Source organism: Nannobrachium achirus (assembly GCF_963921795.1).
Source record: "Nannobrachium achirus genome assembly, chromosome: 12".
Taxonomy (NCBI): domain Eukaryota; kingdom Metazoa; phylum Chordata; class Actinopteri; order Myctophiformes; family Myctophidae; genus Nannobrachium; species Nannobrachium achirus.
Genome location: NC_137832.1, coordinates 4573574 through 4592905, shown reverse-complemented (window position 1 = coordinate 4592905; position 19332 = coordinate 4573574). Strand labels below are relative to the sequence as shown.

General features: G+C 43.4%; 1 protein-coding gene across 1 annotated transcript in view; it reads right to left on the bottom strand.

Annotated features, from left to right (window-relative positions):
- grk5l (G protein-coupled receptor kinase 5 like) overlaps window positions 1–12031 on the bottom strand; it is a 75414-nt gene extending 63383 nt beyond the window's left edge. The window contains exon 1 of the mRNA XM_080738985.1: window positions 11343–12031. Within this exon, the coding sequence (XP_080595111.1) occupies window positions 11343–11394 (52 nt within the window). The 5' untranslated portion in view covers window positions 11395–12031. The remainder of the gene's footprint in view (window positions 1–11342) is intronic.
- Window positions 12032–19332: the final 7301 nt, after the last annotated feature.

Here is a 19332-nt window from a genome sequence, read left to right as displayed (position 1 = left end):
GCAGCAAACCTATGCAGTAGCTTTGGAACAAATAGCATTTAGTAGTATGCAGGACAAAAAGCCTAATTTGGACCTTTACAGGTCTGTAACTCAGACTCAGAGTGTACAAATGGAACCAAATGGTTTAGTTCCATTTGTTATACTCTGAGTTATGGTGGTCCCTGACATTAAAGTCAAGTGAGTGTTGCTACTTATGAGTCAATTTCATTAAGCCCCCCGCTAAGCTTAGCCAATGTGGGATGGGGTCATGGGTCGGGACATAAGAGATGCAGGACATACAGCACATGCAGACAGACACAGTCAGATGTAGGAGCGATTAGCACCGCTGAGAGGTTTGACAACCACTGACAGTTACAGCTCAGAACCACCAGACAATGAACAACCAGACGAATCGTCTACTAGGGCTGTCACGATATGACATTTTACATGACGATTCATTGTCACTCAAATAATTGGCGATTAACGATTTAATTGTGTTTTTGTCATTGACAATTACATTTCTGTTTGGCTTTTAGGCTTTGAAGTTGCACATGGTAGATATGACACATAACCTAAATATACAAAGAAATGACTGACATATTTGACAACTTTATACTTAAAAAGAACATTGATAGTGAAAATAGCCGATCTACAAGCTCACAACGCGTCGCGATGCAACGCGTTGTGAGCTTGTAGATCTGCTATTTCCACTAATTTTGACATGGAAACGATTATGACGATTATGAAAAATAATAACGATTATGATAAATAATCACGATTAGACGATTATGTAATAATTGTGACAGCCCTATCGTCTACCAACTAATAACCAGTAAGACACCTAAGGGTGACAGGCCAAGGGTGACTGCTCCTGACTCCCCCTTATTGAGTGTGCAATGAATGTTCCATCATTTGTCGAGGACCACCATGCACCATGCTTTTTCGAGGCTAGCTTGCATAAAATGTTGATGCACTTTCTCAATTTTAGACCATAAAATCCAATCCAAGCCAAACAAGTGTGCTTTACAGTGGGTATGGGGTTGTCCGTTAAAAGAAAATACTGTGTAGACGCGACCCCAAGCACTACCAAGTTGAAAAACCTATATATGGAGACCCCTGGTACCCATATATGGAGATCCATGTACTGTATATGGAGATATGCTGTGAGGCCCCAAAACTGTGAGGCCCCCTATGATGTCTATGACATCTGACATCATACATACAAACCCTTTTATGCCCATACATAGTCTTCCTCCATATATGGGCATTCCCATATGAAGTCCTGTTAGATATGGGCTTAATATTGAGGATCAGGGATCTCCATATATGGGCATAAAAGGGATTCTGTTAGTGTGGTTCCCCTGACACAGTGATGTCAGAGTGGCAAACCCATAGACCGTAAAAAAAAGCGTACACGGACAACCAGACCACTCTAGTTCTACCAGATGAAATGTTTGGTTTGGACGGGCCGGGCCCGTAAAAATACCAACTCCATGCTTCACTGCTGTCAACTCACAGTAGGGCTGACCCAAAAAATTCGAATATTCGAAGCTTCGTTCGAAGGCACGGTATTCGAATTTGAAAAATAAATTCGAATAATCGGCCGCGGCCGTTTGTCCTTTGGGGGGGCCGCGTGCCTTAGCTTGCATGCGCCTCGCTCCACTCTAGCATGATAGCGTCACCCCCTTCTCACACACGTGTCAAAGAAAAAAAAGAAAAGACAGCGCGCTGTCACATATACACCGACATCCGTTTGGCACCGAAATGTGTAACACCAATGTCTGAGTAACATCATCACCCAATGCAACTATGCGATGCAGTCACACATTTCGTTACCAAACCATTGTCGGTGTAACATCCATGCACACTTCCACACGCTGACAGACACACAACTCAACGCATGGAAACAAACAGCGACAATTGGATTTTACAAATCGGACCCCGTCAGCGTCGATCCCGTTTTAAAGAGGACAAAAGAGCTTAAAAACAACTTGCTATAGGGTTACATTGTCGTGGTGTTGATGATTACAAGTTTATATCGGATCTGCAAGCTCACTAGTCGCGCCCGCATAGAGAACTACGTTGTCTGAGCCTGACCGTCAGCTTTCGGCTGATGAGTGGAACGCTAAATCAGACACACTGCAGTGCAATTATTTACTATAAAATATACTATTACATTTGCGTGTACAGTACACCTTGGGACTTGGGAGTTAATCTGTTTGTTATATAGGGCTCTTGAGTCGCGCTGCTGCTGTTTGCTGTTGCAGCCACGGTGTGTTACATTACAGACGTGATGTGATTATGTCAATCCTACTGTAGTGCAAAAACACTTTTCTTTAATATAGAAAACATTCGTATCTTCTTCTTCCTCGTTGTATTGTCGTACTATTTAATGAAAATAAGGAGCTTTATTACGAGGAAAAAACTGGTGTGTTTTCCCTTTTAAAATGGTGTAAATCGCGCATTTTTAAACACATTTCCTTAACGGTTATCACTTATGTAACCGATAAACTTTTGCTTCCCCCCCCCCCCCATCGCCGTCATCGAAGCTTCGAAGTTCGAAAGAAAGCTTCGAAGGAGCTTCGATTATGAAAAAAGTATTCGAAGGTCAGCCCTAACTCACAGGCCACCTCGTTTATTCCCATCTGGTACACAATGAAAAAAAAACGGATTTTCCTTTATCCGTTTTGTAAATCTCTCGAGGGTGTACAGATGGGACCAAATGTGACCCGTTAAGGGTTCCATTAGTACACCCTCGAGACTCTTCTCTCTCAAAAAAAAAAAGAAACAATTGAGGAGGGAGACCACTGTGTACTTACTGTACAATGCAAAAGAACAGTTTCAATGCTTTCAAGCTGCTATTTCTGTAACTTCAGTTTAGGAAACACCCTCTCACTCCCCATGTTATACCAACACCCTCTCACTCCTCATTCTATAGCCAGAACAGTGGTTCGCAACCTGTGGGGTCCCCAGATGATTAACTTAATGTGCAACATTGTTTTCTCACTCAACAGTAAACAAACCAGCGTAAGGTTTAAGTGTATAGAGGGTATCTGCACAATGTAAGGACTTTTTAATACCTCTAAAACGACAAATTAAACATTGGCCAAATAGAGGCAGATCTGCTATCTTCACAATAGAACCGTGTTATACAAAATGTAATGCCTCAACTCTTAGTGCTCGTCAGGGTGGGGGGGAGGGGGGGGGGGGGTCCTCAGTTAAAATATGTTTATTTTGGGGGTCGCGGCCCGAAAAGGTCGAGAACCACTGCCTTAAAACACTGCAATGGCTCACTGGAGAGGATTTGTAAGTTAAAACATTTTAATGTTCCGATAGGGACCTCCCAGTCAAATGTCTGTTGTTTGGTTCAAATCAGTTATCCCCAATCAGTCACCTGTTTGACGTCTTGGGACTGAGAATGTGCTGTAGGCAAGCAAACACAATAGAGGGTATGTGTGTGACATCATCATCATACCTGGAAGTTATGCGGGAACGCCTACTGAGTGGCAAAAAACTACTTTCTGGCCTTGACAGCCCATACATGCAAACAGAAAAGTCATAACTGATTGCATTAAACAACATTAAACAACGTTAAAATTCACTTTGCCACTCGATTTGCCACTCACTTTATGCATGTGCATACACTCTATTGGCTTAAAAATCATACAGTAGGACATTTTTTTTTGTGATAAGAATTCTTCTCTTCCCAACATTTCGCCAGTGGGCCTTAACCTTTCTAGATATAGTATATTTAGAGCAGTCGATAGCAAGGTTACACGGAGCAAAAGAAGAAAACATTAATATGTGGTCGGATATTGCAGATAGGCTTAAGGCTATGATTCAAGAAATCACTATATAGTGGTAACAGCCTAGCACAGGCATGCACTATACATTCCGTGTTGGTCCGGGGAAAGGGGGTGGGTGGGTTTTCTTTTCCTTTTCTTGTTTTGCTATTGTTTGTGTTGTTTGTCTGTTAATTGCATTTTTCTTTTGATTAATGTTTTACTTTTTCTTGTTCTGCTCATATGTATGTCTATAATTTTGATTCACTCATGTTATGGAAAATAAAAATAATTGATAACAAAAAAAAAAAAGAATTCTTCTCTTCCCAGGCTTTCCTTTTTTTAAATTGTGTGTGTGTGTGTGTGTGTGTGTGTGTGTGTGTGTGTGTGCGTGTGTGTGACCAGTGTGACCCTGCGTTGCTCTATGCTCCCTGTCCCCAAAATACAAGGGAAAAAGAGGAGTATGTCATCATTTCAGAGATAAGTGGCCAGAGGCATCTCTCTCTCTCTCTCTCTCTCTCTCTCTCTCTCTCTCTCTCTCTCTCTCTGTCTCTCTCTCTCTCTCTCTCTCTCTCTCTCTCTCTCTCTCTCTCTCTCCCTCTCTCCCTCTCTCCCTCTCTCTCTCTCTCTCTCTCTCTCTCGCCACATAATTACACCATCCTGCATTCCGCCGGCATCAGGAGTCACATGTGTTCCTCTCCTTGTCCAGCATGGAGAACGGAGGCCGGGCCGGTTGATGATGCACACGAGGAGAGGAGGCTCCACAGGCCTGTGATGCTCTGCACATTCCTGCAGCCTGCAGGTTGTCATGTCTGCTCTGCCCTCTGCACATTCCTGCTCCCTGCATGTTGCCAGGTCTGCAGGGCTCTTTGGACCAGTGTTGATTTCGTCGACTAAAACTATGACGAAAAATGTTTGTCGACTACGTTTTTTTCACTGACGAAAACTAAATAAAAACGAAATTAAAACTAAGCTGTGATGACTAAAACTAAGACAATTTCGTCAACAAAATAAAAACTAGACTAAAATGTTGCTCTTCAGGTGTTGCGTGCTGAAAATAGCAGATCTACAAGCTCACAACGCGAGCTTGTAGATCTGCTATTTTCAGCACACAACCAAGTGTAAAAATCAGTCATTATGATGCCATCAAGGCAACCTGCCAAAATACATTTCAGTCGACTAAATCAACTGTAGATTGAGTCACTAAAAATCGTATGATATTTAATCGACTAAAATTAGACTAAAACTAATACTTTTCAGGTGACTAAATTATGACTAAAACTAAATTACATTTTATTCAAAAGACTATGACTAAAACTAAATCAAAATCTGCTGTCAAAAACAACACTGCTTTGGACATTCCTGCACCCTGCAAGTTGCCAGATCTGCTCTGCTCTCTGCACATTCCTACACGCTGCAGACCCAACACGGAGGCAGGCAGCAGGTTGCCATGTCTGCTTATTATAAACAAGTAAGACGCCTAAGGGAAACAAGCGGCCTCGCCCCAAAGGGCAAGGTCTCACCATGTCTTGGCCGTCTGGCCAGTGATGATGATATATCGGACCAGTTACCCATATATGGAGACCCTTGGTACCTATATATGGAGATCCATGTACTGTATATGGAGATATGCTGTGAGAGCCCGATCATGCTTACTCAGTTATTCGTTATGTGAAAGTCCTATGACGTCTAGACATCTGACATCAAACATACAATCCCTTGTATGCCCATATATGGAGATCCCTGTCTGTAGAACCAGCCACACAGATATGGGCTGTCTTGGCAATCTGTCTTGGCCATATATGGATTCTGTTAGTGTAGTATGTGGGCGATGAGGCCCGTTAGATATGGGCTTAATATTGATGACATCAGGGTTCTCCATATATGGGCATAAAAGGGATTCTGTCAGTGTGGTTCCCCTGACATCACAGTGATGTCAGAGCGTGATGTCAGAGCGACCGTAAAAAAGCGTCCGAACGGCCGGACACATGATGTGCCATTTCTCATACTAAACCCGCAACCTTCCATCGCAAGTTAACAATGACGTTGGGCTTGTATTCATTTTATTTCCTGTAGCCTGTGTGGGATCCCAGTTTCTGATCCGGTCTGGAGCGGAATTACCTTGACGTCATCATCAGGCGGTTCCGAAACGGAACACGCGAGCGGAAACCCCCGGCGCCGTGCGTGCACCTCCAAAATGATTCCCCCTCCGGTTTCAAATGTGTTTAGATTGGCCTGATGGGTTGGTTTCTTATGGTGTAATAATGGTTTGGTAAGTTCATCTTCTATAACTCGTATAACGTGACTAGCGAGAACAAACTGATTGGTTCACATTATGCTAGCAACAAAAACAACGCGACGCCAACCGGAACCAACCACCAGGACACAATGTTTTTGTCTTTCTCCCTACCTGCATCGCACACGGCTCAGTTTTAGAATGAATACTTTGACTTTGACCTCTAAGGACCTTCCAGGGAGGGTGTTTTTTGTGCGTCTTGCCGCATCACCCTTTCTTGTTTATTTTTTATTCTTTTTCTGCTAGTTGTTTTTATCGCTCTGACCTTTGGACACTGCACTATTAGGTTGTGTTAGTAGTTTTTTTTTGTATTTCTGCTTGTGTTTGACATGATGTAGAGATACGTGTTGCACTAACTAGTGTTGACTGTTATGGTCACTTTGATTTGGGCACTGTAATATTTTTTTGATAGTCGTGCTTTAAGACACTTTATGTATATATATTATTCGTTCCCTTTCCTGTTGTACCTTGCTCTTACTGTACTCTGTACTCTGTTCTTGTTTTTTCTTTTTTATCTTTTTCATACTTCTCTGTAACTTTGTAAATAACCTTATACTGCTGTGCTGCCTCTGGGCAACAAATTGTCCCCCTTGGGATAATAAAGGTATCTATCTATCTATCTACCAGGCTATCCTCCGCGTTGACGCCACTCACGCCAGGTTAGTTCTTCTGTGAAGTTGCATGTATTGTAAATATGGGAAGCTGCGGGTCGCCGTTTTCTTTTGGGCTTGTTTCTAAAGTAACTTTGCTGATTTGGGTATTGCTTTGCTTCCTATGAATGCTGTTTAAACCAGTGGTTCTCAAACATGTCTATGTCAAGGAAACCCCCCAGATTATAATATATAATTGTCCACGTACGTATCCTCATCTGAGAATATTTCTTTGGCCAGGAGAACCCCCGTAGGCCTAACGCGCTGTCATTGTCAGCTTGATCGTCCATTTTCAAACAGCTGATGTGTATATATGTAAACTTAAGTGGTCATGTGCTAGTAGACGCTTCTTTTGGGCTCGATTCCAACAAGGATGGATGCTTGTTGCTCTCGCAAGGTCTGGCAACCCTGAGCAGCAGCAGCAGCAGAGGCAGCCATGAACGTTCGTTTTGCCCCAGGAAGCGAAGCAGGGACAGCCAGCGCTATTGTCCAGAGTGCAACTGCAAACATGACGGAGATTAAACACATGATCACCCCCTCCCTCCCCTCCTCCTCCTTGAGCCCAGTGCATCTTTTAACGTGTGGAAAACACCTCACAGAGAAACAGAAAAGTCATATCTGATTGCATTAGGCCATTGGGATTATTGAATGCTTTAACTATTGAAAAATAGCAGATCTACAAGCTCGCAGCGCATTCGGACGTCGCTGAGTCGGCTCATTCCACCTTCGCAACGCTCGATACGGCGACTCGCTCGCTCAGCGGTGTCTCGCGTGGCTCAAGGCCGCCTGAGACGGCGCGCCTCTGTCATCTCCACCGAAAACAAGCGCTCCTTTACAAGAGCCTAACTGAACCCTGGTCCATCCAGGAATCATGCTGACGTTATAGGCCTACTGTCAAACAGACCATACCTAGGATGACTTTATAGGCCTACTGTCAAACACACCATACCTAGGATGACGTTATAGGCCTACTGTCAAACACACCATACCTAGGATGAGGCTGTAGGCCTGTGCCTACGACTGTCACGCGCGCCCCTGTTGGAAATGAACGGGATGTGTGCAATAACACGGATTTCACATAGTCTGTGTGAAAGCACCTTTAGTCTGTATGTAGTGTGTGTGTAGGTATGTATATCTGTATGCAGTGTGTATGTCTGTATGCAGTGTGTATGACTGTATTGCACCACTTCTTCACACATATGATCTTTTACACATCGTCTCTGTCTGCTGGAAATGTAAAAAAAAGAAAAAAAGAAAAAAAACTCAAACTCATCAAATGTCAGCGTCTGTCTGCATGCTGCCATCACTGATACTAAACAGTGTCGCCACCCTGGTAACAATGCCCAACTTTCACCAAAGCCCAACTGACATCCCTGACTGACATCACTACAACAGTGCCCAAATGTGGAGATGACACAGAATGGGCTGGACATGGAACACCATATATGGGCATAAAAGAGTGCCAGCCAGACAGACAGAAACGACGGGTATTGCACAACCGGACATGGATGGTGACTATTCTGCCCAACGGGCACCGGTCCCTCATGGCACACCTCCGGGGACCCCCGGGGACCAGTGAACAATAACACAGCAAGAACCTCGACTGCTGCTTTGGAAGAAAGACAGAAAGGTAAAGTGTATGTTGTGTGTGTGTGTGTGTGTGTGTGTGTGTGTGTGTGTGTGTGTGTGTGTGTGTGTGTGTGTGTGTGTGTGTGTGTGTATGTTGTGTGTGTGTGTGTGTGTGTGTGTGTGTGTGTGTGTGTGTGGTTCTCTGATGAAGAAGACAGAGAACACAGCAGCAAGATATGTGAGCTGCTGTGATTAGGAGAAGGATATCAAATGGAACCCAACCACCTTAAAGACTACTGATCATTATAGATATCCCTGCTCTGCCTGCACGTAACCTTGATGCATGAAAACTGTTACACTCCTTTCACTTGTACATGTTTTGTTCTGATTGTATTGCATTGTGTTCACTTCTGCTTTGGCAATGTAAACGTATGTTTTCTCACGCAAATAAAGCTCTTTGAATCGTGTGTGAGAGAGAGGAGAGGAGAGGAGAGAGAGAGAGAGAGAGAGCGAGAGAGAGAGAGAGAGAGAGAGAGAGAGAGAGAGAGAGAGAGAGAGAGAGAGAGAGAGAGCGCACACAGTGATTTCAACAGCGGATGTGACCTCATCATCATCATCTTCATCAGTCAGCTCTAAAGCCGCTGTGCGTCTCAGCAGATTGAACACAGCCTCCCTGGAGGAGGAAACATCATCTATGATGTGTCTCAGCACGTCTGACAAACCGTTGCGAAACAAACAGCCCTTCGTTCGCTTCATTTCAACTGTCACACACAGACACAGACACAGCCAACCGTACGGCTGCTGACAGGATGCATGCACAGTACAGTATGCTTGTGGCCGACGAGACAACAGGTTTTTTTATGGTGGGGTGGAAACAAATTCCTGTTTCACACTATAGGCCTACAGGCATTGACACTAAGGCTTGCCCACCTGCCCCCGGCAGGTAAATAAAACGTCAGGGCAGGTGAAGTTGGCTTTCAGGTTGCCCGACAGGGCAAGTGCTCATTTGAGAGGGGACACAAATGTCTATAAACACAACACGAGATATCTGTCTAAACACCTGAACGTGGCCAGTGCGCTGTGTCTTCTGGTCTGTGGAATGTAAAATAAGAGCACTATTTACCTGGCTATAATGTGCTGTTTTTACTGTTGCTACATTTAAAAATAAAAAATAACAAGTGTGAACCCATAGACATATTCAATCATAGCTAAAGTATTTGGTGTTTGGATTTGGAGGTATTGAGGTATGACATTTTATCGCACAGGCCCAGAAAGTAAAGAAATAAGTGCTAAATTGAGCGGTAATTAAAATCGTACCTATCATCTTATAAAGGACGATTTACTTTTCGGGCAAGTGGGCATTACCTTCGGGCAAGTAGAACATGACCTGTACTTGCCCGATGGGCAAGTGCCTCTGAGACCTTAGTGTCAACCCCTGGGCCTATAATAGGAGCTGTCGATACAAAAAAGAAACTGTCAGTTAAAAGCAATATCCCCAGTGTCAGAGTGTGAGTGTGTGTACAAATGGAAACCAAATGGACCCTTGATGTTCCAATGTTGTGCACTCGAACACTGAAACACAAAAGGACTTGTCGTGTGTCGCAGAAATACATCCATCATTGGGGCTAGTGAGACAGACAGACAGACAGACAGACAGACAGACAGACAGACAGACAGACAGACAGACAGACAGACAGACAGACAGACAGAGGTTGGTGTAAACTCCACTAAGTGTCACAGGAAACAGCAGCCATGCATGCACACTGCCAGCTACAATCCGACGATAAGGTTTGTTTGCATACATAAATAACATTGCATGATGTGCGTCACGTGCACACACAGCAGCACAGCAGGCCTTTGTGTGATTCAATATGCATGTTGGTTGTCCACAATGATCACTCAACCAGTTGTATTATATAGGGTTGTAATGTAGTGTAATGGTCTCTCTCTCTCTCTCTCTCTCTCTCTCTCTCTATTCAGTGGATCTTTAAAAAACAGATACGTGACTTAAAGGGGAGAACCACCCATTTTTAACATTGAACTATGTGTCATTAATATACCTGACGAGTTGTTATGTGGAAATAAGAAACAGTGGTGTGCTTTGCAAGCTAAACCCCACAATCAATCCTCCACTTTTTCCTTATTTCCACAACTCAAAGGTATATTAATTAGTGACATAGTTCAATGTTGAAAATGGGTGGTTCTCCCCTTTAAGGCCTGTGTGTGCAATTTAAAAAGGAATACAGGACTTGTGCAAACAGAACTGTCACAATGCATCTCTCTCTCTCTCACTCACTCTCTGTTTCGTCATAGTGTGTCGTTATTTCAACCTTGTTATTACATCAGACTGTCTGTCTGTGCAAAATGTGAAAGTGAAATATGTCCAACAACATCAACAACAACAACAACAGAAATACATAATAATAAAGTCCCTGTTTTATAGTTTCTGTAGAGTGGAGAAAGATAAAGTCAGATCACACTCGCTTCAGATCACACCGGCTTTTAGCCAGGCCTTGAATTTTGTCATTTTAGGGGCAAGGCCACTTGGCCTTTGGTGTTGTCCATATTTTGAGGGCACAAAGGCCAAATGCCAGGGCAGGAAGGCCATCAAATAAAACACGTTTTAATCCATTGAAAGAATTTGTTGAAATTAAGGTTTAGGGATGATAACCTAATCTGCAGAGACATAGATAAATGATGGTATTTACAATCTGATCCATGCTCAGCCCTGCACCAATCAAATCACTGGCTTGGTTCTAAAGATGGGGACTCTGGGAGTTTAGATTTCAGAATCTCAACAAAAGACACCGGTGTCTACATGACAAGAAAGAGACACACGTCTGCATGACAAGAAAGAGACACCGGTGTCTATATATTGACCAGAAAGAGACAGAGGAGAAAGTGGTACAGTCAGCTGGCCACTGTGGCCTCAGGTTGTGCCATTGGTTTGAGGGGCACAAGGCCAAACTGAGGGGCAATTCCTGCCCTGATTTTCAACAGTACAGATAAACAGTACCGTACAGATAAACAGTACAGTACAGTACAGTACAGTAGAGATAGACTCACCCTCTCTGGCTTTGAGCAGTACAGTGTTGGCTACGATGTTCTCCAGCTCCATCAAAGAAAAACTAGAAATGTCCTTAAAAAATAAAAAAAGAGTGAAGAAGATTCTGTCTGTTTCTCCTTCTGTTTTCACAACAAACAGAGGCAGATCATCATAATGTGGTCAATATAGTAAATAACAGACAGAACATTCTGCCTTCCTTGTAGCCCAATGTTCACAAGAACATCCTAGTAGTTCCTCCTTGGTCTTCTTGTTGTTAGGTGGGTGGGTAGGTAGGTAGGTAGGTAGGTAGGTAGGATGGTTGACAATGACAAGTTGGATAGGTTGGTAGACTATGACTAGGTTGGTAGCTAGGTTGAAATATGACTAGTTAGGCTACTAGGTTGACTATGAATATGGCTAGTTGGTACGTTGGTATGACTAGGTAGGCTATAGCTATAGGTTGACTGTCTAGGTAGGCTGCTATATGTCTAGGTAGGCTATAGTTATATATTGACTATGACTGTCTAGGTAGGCTGCTTGGTTGACTATGAATATGACTAGGTAGGTAGGTAGGTAGGTATGACTAGGTAGTCTATAGCTAGGCTATATATTGACTGTCTAGGTAGGCTATAGGTTGACTAGTCTAGGTAGGCTATACAGTAGCTATAGGCTGACTATGATAGGTAGACTGCTCTATGTCAAGGTAGGCTGCTAGCTACAGGATCTCCCTCCTACCACCACCACCACCTCCAGGCTTGGTGCAGATCAGCGGTATCCTCCGTGTCTTCTACCCCCGGTTCCCCCCTCCTGCCCCCGGCCCCACCATGCGTCATGAGCCGCTGCGCTGCTGGTTCTCACCCGGAGGAGGAGGACAAGCAATCAATGAGCAGGAGCAGCAGGAGGAGGATGGCGTCGGATTAGAACCATCCATGTAAAACACAAATAATGGGGAAAAAAGGAGAAAAGAATTAAATCCCATAAAGCAGGTCCTTGTTGCTTGGTTAACGCATTGTTGAATGTAGTGGGGAGAGAGAGAGAGAGAGAGGTTAACTCATAGTGGTGGAGAGAGAGAGAGAAACATCAGTGTAATGCCTGCCTACACTCAGACACCCCTCTTCCTCCTCCTCACAGGCAGGGTTGCCACATCCACGCCTCCGAGGGAGAAATAAGCCATTACCTACGTACCTTTTTCTTTGTAAATATCTCGTTTCACTTTATTACTATTATTTCTTTTTTCCCTTGTTATTTTATATTTTTATGACTGCTTTCTTATTTTCCCCCCCTTTGTTACTGACAATTCCCTTTATGCAAAGTGCTGTGTTCTATCCGTCTGTCTTTCAGTGTTATACGAGATACATAAGGTGGTTCCTGTGTAATTAAGCCGAAAAAGCTTACTAGAATCTCCTTTTAATTGACCTATTTTATAACCTCCGTTATACGACGGTGATGCTTGCAGCAACAGATGAGATAGCTGTGGTGCCTGCCTGGTGGGTTTATAGATCTGTTGTTTCTGTTCAACTCGCGCTACGACGCTACAATCATTTCCTGAATTGAAAAGATTAAAAGATTAAAAGGATGGTTTAAAACGAAACCTGATTAGTGGAAAGTGGGTTTAAAGTTTGGTGCAACTCGATAAATAGATTAACCTTGATTTAAACCAGGTTAAGGCTTAAGGCTCATTTCCACCGGCAGCGATAACGATGACGATAACGATTTAAAAAAGTGGGTTTTCAATTGAAGTGGATCGGCAGCATCCACCCAACACCGATAAAGACAACGATAGCCGACAACTACATCGTTAGGATCAACAACGATGTGGTTAAGATCACAGTGATATGGAACTGGGTCTCTGACAAACAGCTCGCGATGCGCACTGAGCGAGCGGCTGTTGTTAATTGACGCCTCTTCACATTGATGTCCGATAACTTTATCGGACATAAATGTGAAGGCATAATTATCGCTGTGATATTTTATGGCTATCGTCATCGTTATCGCTGCCGGTGGGAATGAGCCTTTAATCCGTCATCTTTTGAATAAAATGTCATTTGGTTTTAGTGGTGCACATTAGTGCAAGCAGGATGCAGCAAGTGTCTGTGCATGAAGATTAGGCCCTCAGCTCTGCACCTGACTCACTGACAAGACAACAAACTATCACTACACCAGTGTAAAAACAGAATCCATGTCTACTTGGGTTGCATCCTAGACAGGCCTGGAATTTCGTCATTTTAGGGGCGTGGCCACTTGACCTTTGGTGTTGTCCATTTTTTGAGGGCACAAAGGCCAAATGCCAGGGCAGGAAGGCCATCAAATAAAACAAGATTTTAGTCTAAGAATTTGTTGAATTTAAGAGTTAGGGGTGTTTACCTAATCTGCAGTGAAATGGATACATGGTGGTATTTAAAATCGGATCCATGCTCAGCCCTGCACCAATCAAAGACACTCAATTGGTTTAAAGATGGGGACTCTGGGAGTTAATATTTCAGAATCTCACCAAAAAACACTGGTGTCTACACTGTCTACTGTCTACATATTGACCGAGACAGAGGAGAAAGCGGTCCAGTCAGCTGGGGCATTAAGGCCACTGTGGTCTCAGGTCATGCCATTGGTTTGAGGGGCACAAGGCCAAACTGAGAGGCAATGGAGACCATGGCAGCTACCAAGAGCCGTGGCTCTTGGTAGCTGACAGAGAGTGCAGCACCGTGCAATGGGTCTGGTGCACAAGATAAGATACCCATGTACCTGACAAAATACTGGTGTACAAGCTACACTACACCACTAAGATACCCATGTACCTGACAAAATACTTCCTAAAAGGTCAAGGATGTCCACAATTACAACACCAGAGGCAGGTCCACAGATTCAACTCAGATTCAGCTCAAACATGGGGTTAAATTCGTTCTCCTGCTATGCTGCAAAAATGTGCACCCTAACCCTACCGAAGGCTAGCCTAGTAAACGACCAACTTCCGTTATCCAGGAGGAGAAACAAATGAAATGGTTTCCGGAAGAGGGCGGGTACGAGGCAAACCGAAGGCCTTAGAGGAGTGTAAATCCCTACCCTCCTTTAAATCCTTACAGGCGGCTGCTACTCGAAAAGGTAGAAATAGAGAAAGCCTGGGACCTGAGTAAAAAAGCCTTGTACCACCAGTAAGGATATATACAGCTTTACGTTATGTTTTGTTATGTTCTGTCGGTATCTAATACCATCTATGCTGTAATCATTAATACCGGCAACAAACGTATATAAAAAACACTTTTGAATATTGTGACTTTGTCTGAAAAGGTGTCATATAATCCCACGAGGTATAGGCCTATGGGCATGACACTTAAATAACATAATTCATATACCGAGGAGTGAGTACCGAGGACAAGTATAGCCTAAAATAAAAAAACAAACAGAACTGCACTACCAGCAATTTAGCAGAAAATCTCAACAAGCCCAAAGTCACTTATAACGAGCAGACATGGCAACCCTTCTGTTAGTGCGTCATTGAAATGGGCGTGGCCTTCCTCACTGGAAAATCCTCAGTGTTTATTTAACTCAGTGGAGGAAGTACTGGATTCTTTTACTTTAATAGTAAAAGTAGCAAACCACACTATTAACAATACCTATGTGTAAACACATGTAAAAACACTCGAGTTAAAGGCCTGCAGAGTCAAACTTATACATGAGTAAAAGTATAGGCGTAAAAATAGCCTGAAACATGACGGTCGTATCTCACACGTCATGGATCCACCTCCACCTGGTGTTGAGCAGTTCAGACAATTTGCCACGTACGTCTACAAAAACGTTCAAATTTAAACAATAAAGTGCTTACTGAAGACTCACGGATGTCTCAATATCGTACGTTCAAGCAGAATTATCCGCATCTTCTTCATTGTTTAATAAAAAGCATTTTGATCCGTTCAGCGGCCATTGTCTAAACACGTTTTAATGTATCATTAAAGTGCAGTACACCTCCCAACCGATGGGGTCGCGTAGTTGAATAAAAAGCCGACAAAACGGCCGCTGGTCGTATTAAAATGCTTCTTATTAAACAATACAGATTCGGGTAAATTCTGCTTGAACGTACCATATTGTGACATCGGTGAGCCTTCAGTAATACAAGCACACCTGAAAGTTTGAGTAGATGTAGGCCTACCTGGCATTGCAAACTGGCTAAACTGACCTCAAAACGACCGTCACCTTTCAGGGCTAGAGTGAAAATATCGCCAAAGATCCAACTCGCCAAATCAACTTGCTAGGACACCTCGCCAGAGTTGTCTAAGTAATCAGAGAGTTCTGCCACTGTGGGGGCGCTTGGCGTCAGAAACAGTGCTGGTCATGGTTCATTGTACCAGTGATTTGTACTGTCATGAAGAAACTGTACTTTTTTCTATTGCAAACTTCAAATACATTCTTCAATCAATCAATCAATGCGTGGAACACCTGGCCCATGAAGTGAACGGGAGTGACACCACTCTCTCTGAACACTCTGCACCTCGCCAATGAGCAGGCCTGTCAACATTCTAGGAGAATCCAGGAGTTTTATTTTTAGGGGGTACGCGGAACTCCCCAACAGGGGTCTGGTGGTCCTCCCCCCAAAACGTCTTAACAGATATATATTTCCCTGGGTTCTGTTGAATTTTGTGCATGTTTGATACTTTTATCAGGCTTGCTTTACTAGCATGGGTACAATTTCAGCCTTAAAATGCCAAATGTAGGTGTACAGATTTGATGACAGAAGCAAAGTAAGACATCCTTAATAATTATCATCTGGGGGTCCTCCACCAGAAAATATTTAACATAGTAGATGTAATTGCCAATCTGGCAAATCCAGGAGCATTGACAAGCCTGCCCATTGCCCAATGAGCGTGGACAATTTGGCGAGTTGGATTTTTGGCGACGTGACTGGTTACCGAAAAGATTAGTCCATGGGCCATATAAAGATGTTGGTATCCGAAAGGTGGCAAAGGTTACCATGCATTTTTGAAAAGCTCTAAATCTGTAGATTATATTTTGGTATGATAACCCTTTCTGAGACACAGCTAAATTGGTGTTATCAGCCACTAGCGTTGGAGTCCCATTAACTTTACTATACAAAAATATAAAATATAATCTACAGATATAGAGCTTTTCAAAAATGCATGGTAACCTTTGCCACCTTTCGGATACCGACATCTTGTATGGCCCATGGACTATATAGGCTACTTTAGGCTACCAACTAAAGAGTAGCGGTAGCCTACGCAGTGGTGTAAAGTAACCAAGTAGGCTACATTTACTCAAGTAGCCTACACTGTATTTAAGTACAATGTTGATGCAATTGTAATCGCATCGATGCATTGTGAGCTTGTAGATCTGCTATTTTCACAAACCAAAAAATATATAGTCTACATTTAAAAACGTGTGAAATGGGAATTTTTTTGTTCCTGACTAAAGGGTACGGTCACACCAAAGTATGGTTGCAAGTGGATTATGCATTTCAATGGGAATGTAGCAGATTTTTTGAGAAATCTGCCATTTGCAGATTTCTCCAAAAATCCACTCCATTCCTATAGAGCATCGCAGTTTAAGCCCCGCCCGCCCTCACTCCGGTGTCGGAAGCGTTTTCCCCCATGCATTTCATCCATAGACAAGAAAAAAAGACGAGGATACAAGTTGTACCCTCGTCTTTTTTTCAGCTTTCTAATTAATCGTTGCATGCAAAAAATAGTGTTTATTGTCATGATTCCTCACCAGCCGGGGTGGCTTTGTCAGAGGCTTAAAAGACGTTTAAATAAATACTTTATGAAATGTCTATGGATGAAATGCATGGGGGGAAAACGCTTCCGACACCAGAGTGAGGGCGGGCGGGGCTTAAACTGCGATGCTCTATAGGAATGCTTTGGCAGAATCCACTTATCAGCCGGCAACCATACTTTGGTGTGACCGTGCCCTAAGGATTCCTGATTCCCGATTGCGGCAACGTATTTCAATGGGAATGGAGCGGTTTCCTGCCTGTAGAGGATTTCTGCAAAAACCTCTCCATTCTCATTGAAATGCAATGGCGGAATGGGGAATCCACTAGGTACCCTCAGTTAGGCTGCACCCACACCAAGTATGAGAGTGGAATCTCCATTCCGCCAATGCATTTCAATGAGAATGGAGATTTTTTTTTTATTATTATCATTTATTTGCAGAAATCCTCTATTGGCATGAAACCGCACCAGTCTCATTGAAATGCATTGGCGGAATGGGGAATCCTCTCTCATAGGTACTTTGGTGTGTGACTGTGCACCCTTACAAGTAAAAGTCCTGAATTCAAAATTGCCTTACAAAAGTATCAGTATCAAGTCAACATGTAGTGCCTACTTAAAGGACAACTTTGTTTTTTTTTTTACAACAAGGGTTCATATTTTAGATAGTCATTAGAGAAAAGAAAAGATGAGTGTTAAAATGTTTTCATTTATCGTTTTAGTGATTTTAACGATTTAGATTTGCATGCATGCAAGTGGCTAAATATGTATTTTTAGACACAATAAGCCCATTCCCAAGATGCCCTGCAATCTTTCATGGGCAGATGTGACTTATGGGGGCTGGTGTAAATATAGCTCTGGTCCATCGCGTCTCCTCCCGGAGACGCTCTGACAGACCCGTCGGCAAATGGATAGACCCTCCGAGCGCTCAACATCAGTCAAAATAAACAAAACTGTTTCACTACTCACCAAACCAAAGGTAGTTTTGCGCTGTTGAAAGTCTATTCTCTGCGGTGGTGAACCCCTCAGCACCCCATCCACTCTGCAAAATACACTATTTTTGGCATGAAATAAAGTGCATCCAACTCGACCGCCGCTTATTTCCGGGTTGTGAACCATTGTATCTGCGGTGGCCGCTAGGTGGCTCGAGGTGGGTGCGTTTTATTTCATGACAAAAATAATGTATTTTACAGAGTAGGTGGGGTGCTGAGGGGTTCACCACCGCGGAGAATAGACTTTCAACAGCGCAAAACTACCTTTGGTTTGGTGAGTAGTGAAACAGTTTTGTTTATTTTGACTGATGTTGAGCGGAGGGGCTGAGATACTCGGGTCTAGCCATTTGCCGATGGGTCTGTCAGAGCGTCTCCGGGAGGAGACGCGATGGACCAGAGCTAGTGTAAATAGTAACAAAGAAATTGACGGTTTATTGTGTCTAAAAATAGGCCTACATATTTAGCCGAATACAGGAAAGGTCGACCTAAAACAAAGTCGACCCAGACTTGTTTCCCAACGGGTCTGTGGCCTTAAGCTAGATGCAGAATAGACCGAAATCTAATCTTTGCTTCTGGGGGTCCCTGGAACAAAATATTTTGCGATAGGGGTCCATCCGTGGAAAAAAATATTTTGCGATAGGGGTCCATCCGTGGAACAAAATATTTTGAGATGGGGGTCCGCGGCCAAAAAACACATTTTGGGGATCCTTAACCACTCATAGCCACATTCTAAAAATGTCTTCTAAATTCTAACAGTGTTCGTGAAAAAACATATGTTGCTATCATTGTTTCTCAAACTTTGTCATGTCAAGGACCCCCAGAATGATATGTATTTGGCCACGGACCCCCATCGCAAAATATTTTGTTCCAGGGACCCCCAGAAGCAAAGATTTGATTTTGGTCTATTCTGCATCTAGCTTAAAGCTATACTGTGTAAGTTGCTCAACTAGTGGTCAGAGCTGTATAGCAAACCGCGGTCGCGTCCGCGTCTTTCGGCCGTTTTTCCTCTCGCCACCGCGTCTGCCTCCACCTCGCCGAGATCTATCTTTAGAGGGGTCCCTGGTTCCTGTGCGTTCAGGCATTCCGGAGAAACACACTCCTTCACCCGAGTATGTTGTTGTTATGTTGAGGCAAGCTACTTCCTGAGAAGTCAGCAAGATGCGCCTGTGATTGGCCGGTAGTGTACCATGTGTTTATGATCGGCGATATGATTGGCCAACGTATACACATGATGTAGATGACGTCATTTTGCCACGAAATTCTCCCCCCCTCACGGCTCATAGAAAACATATAAAGAGAAGGCT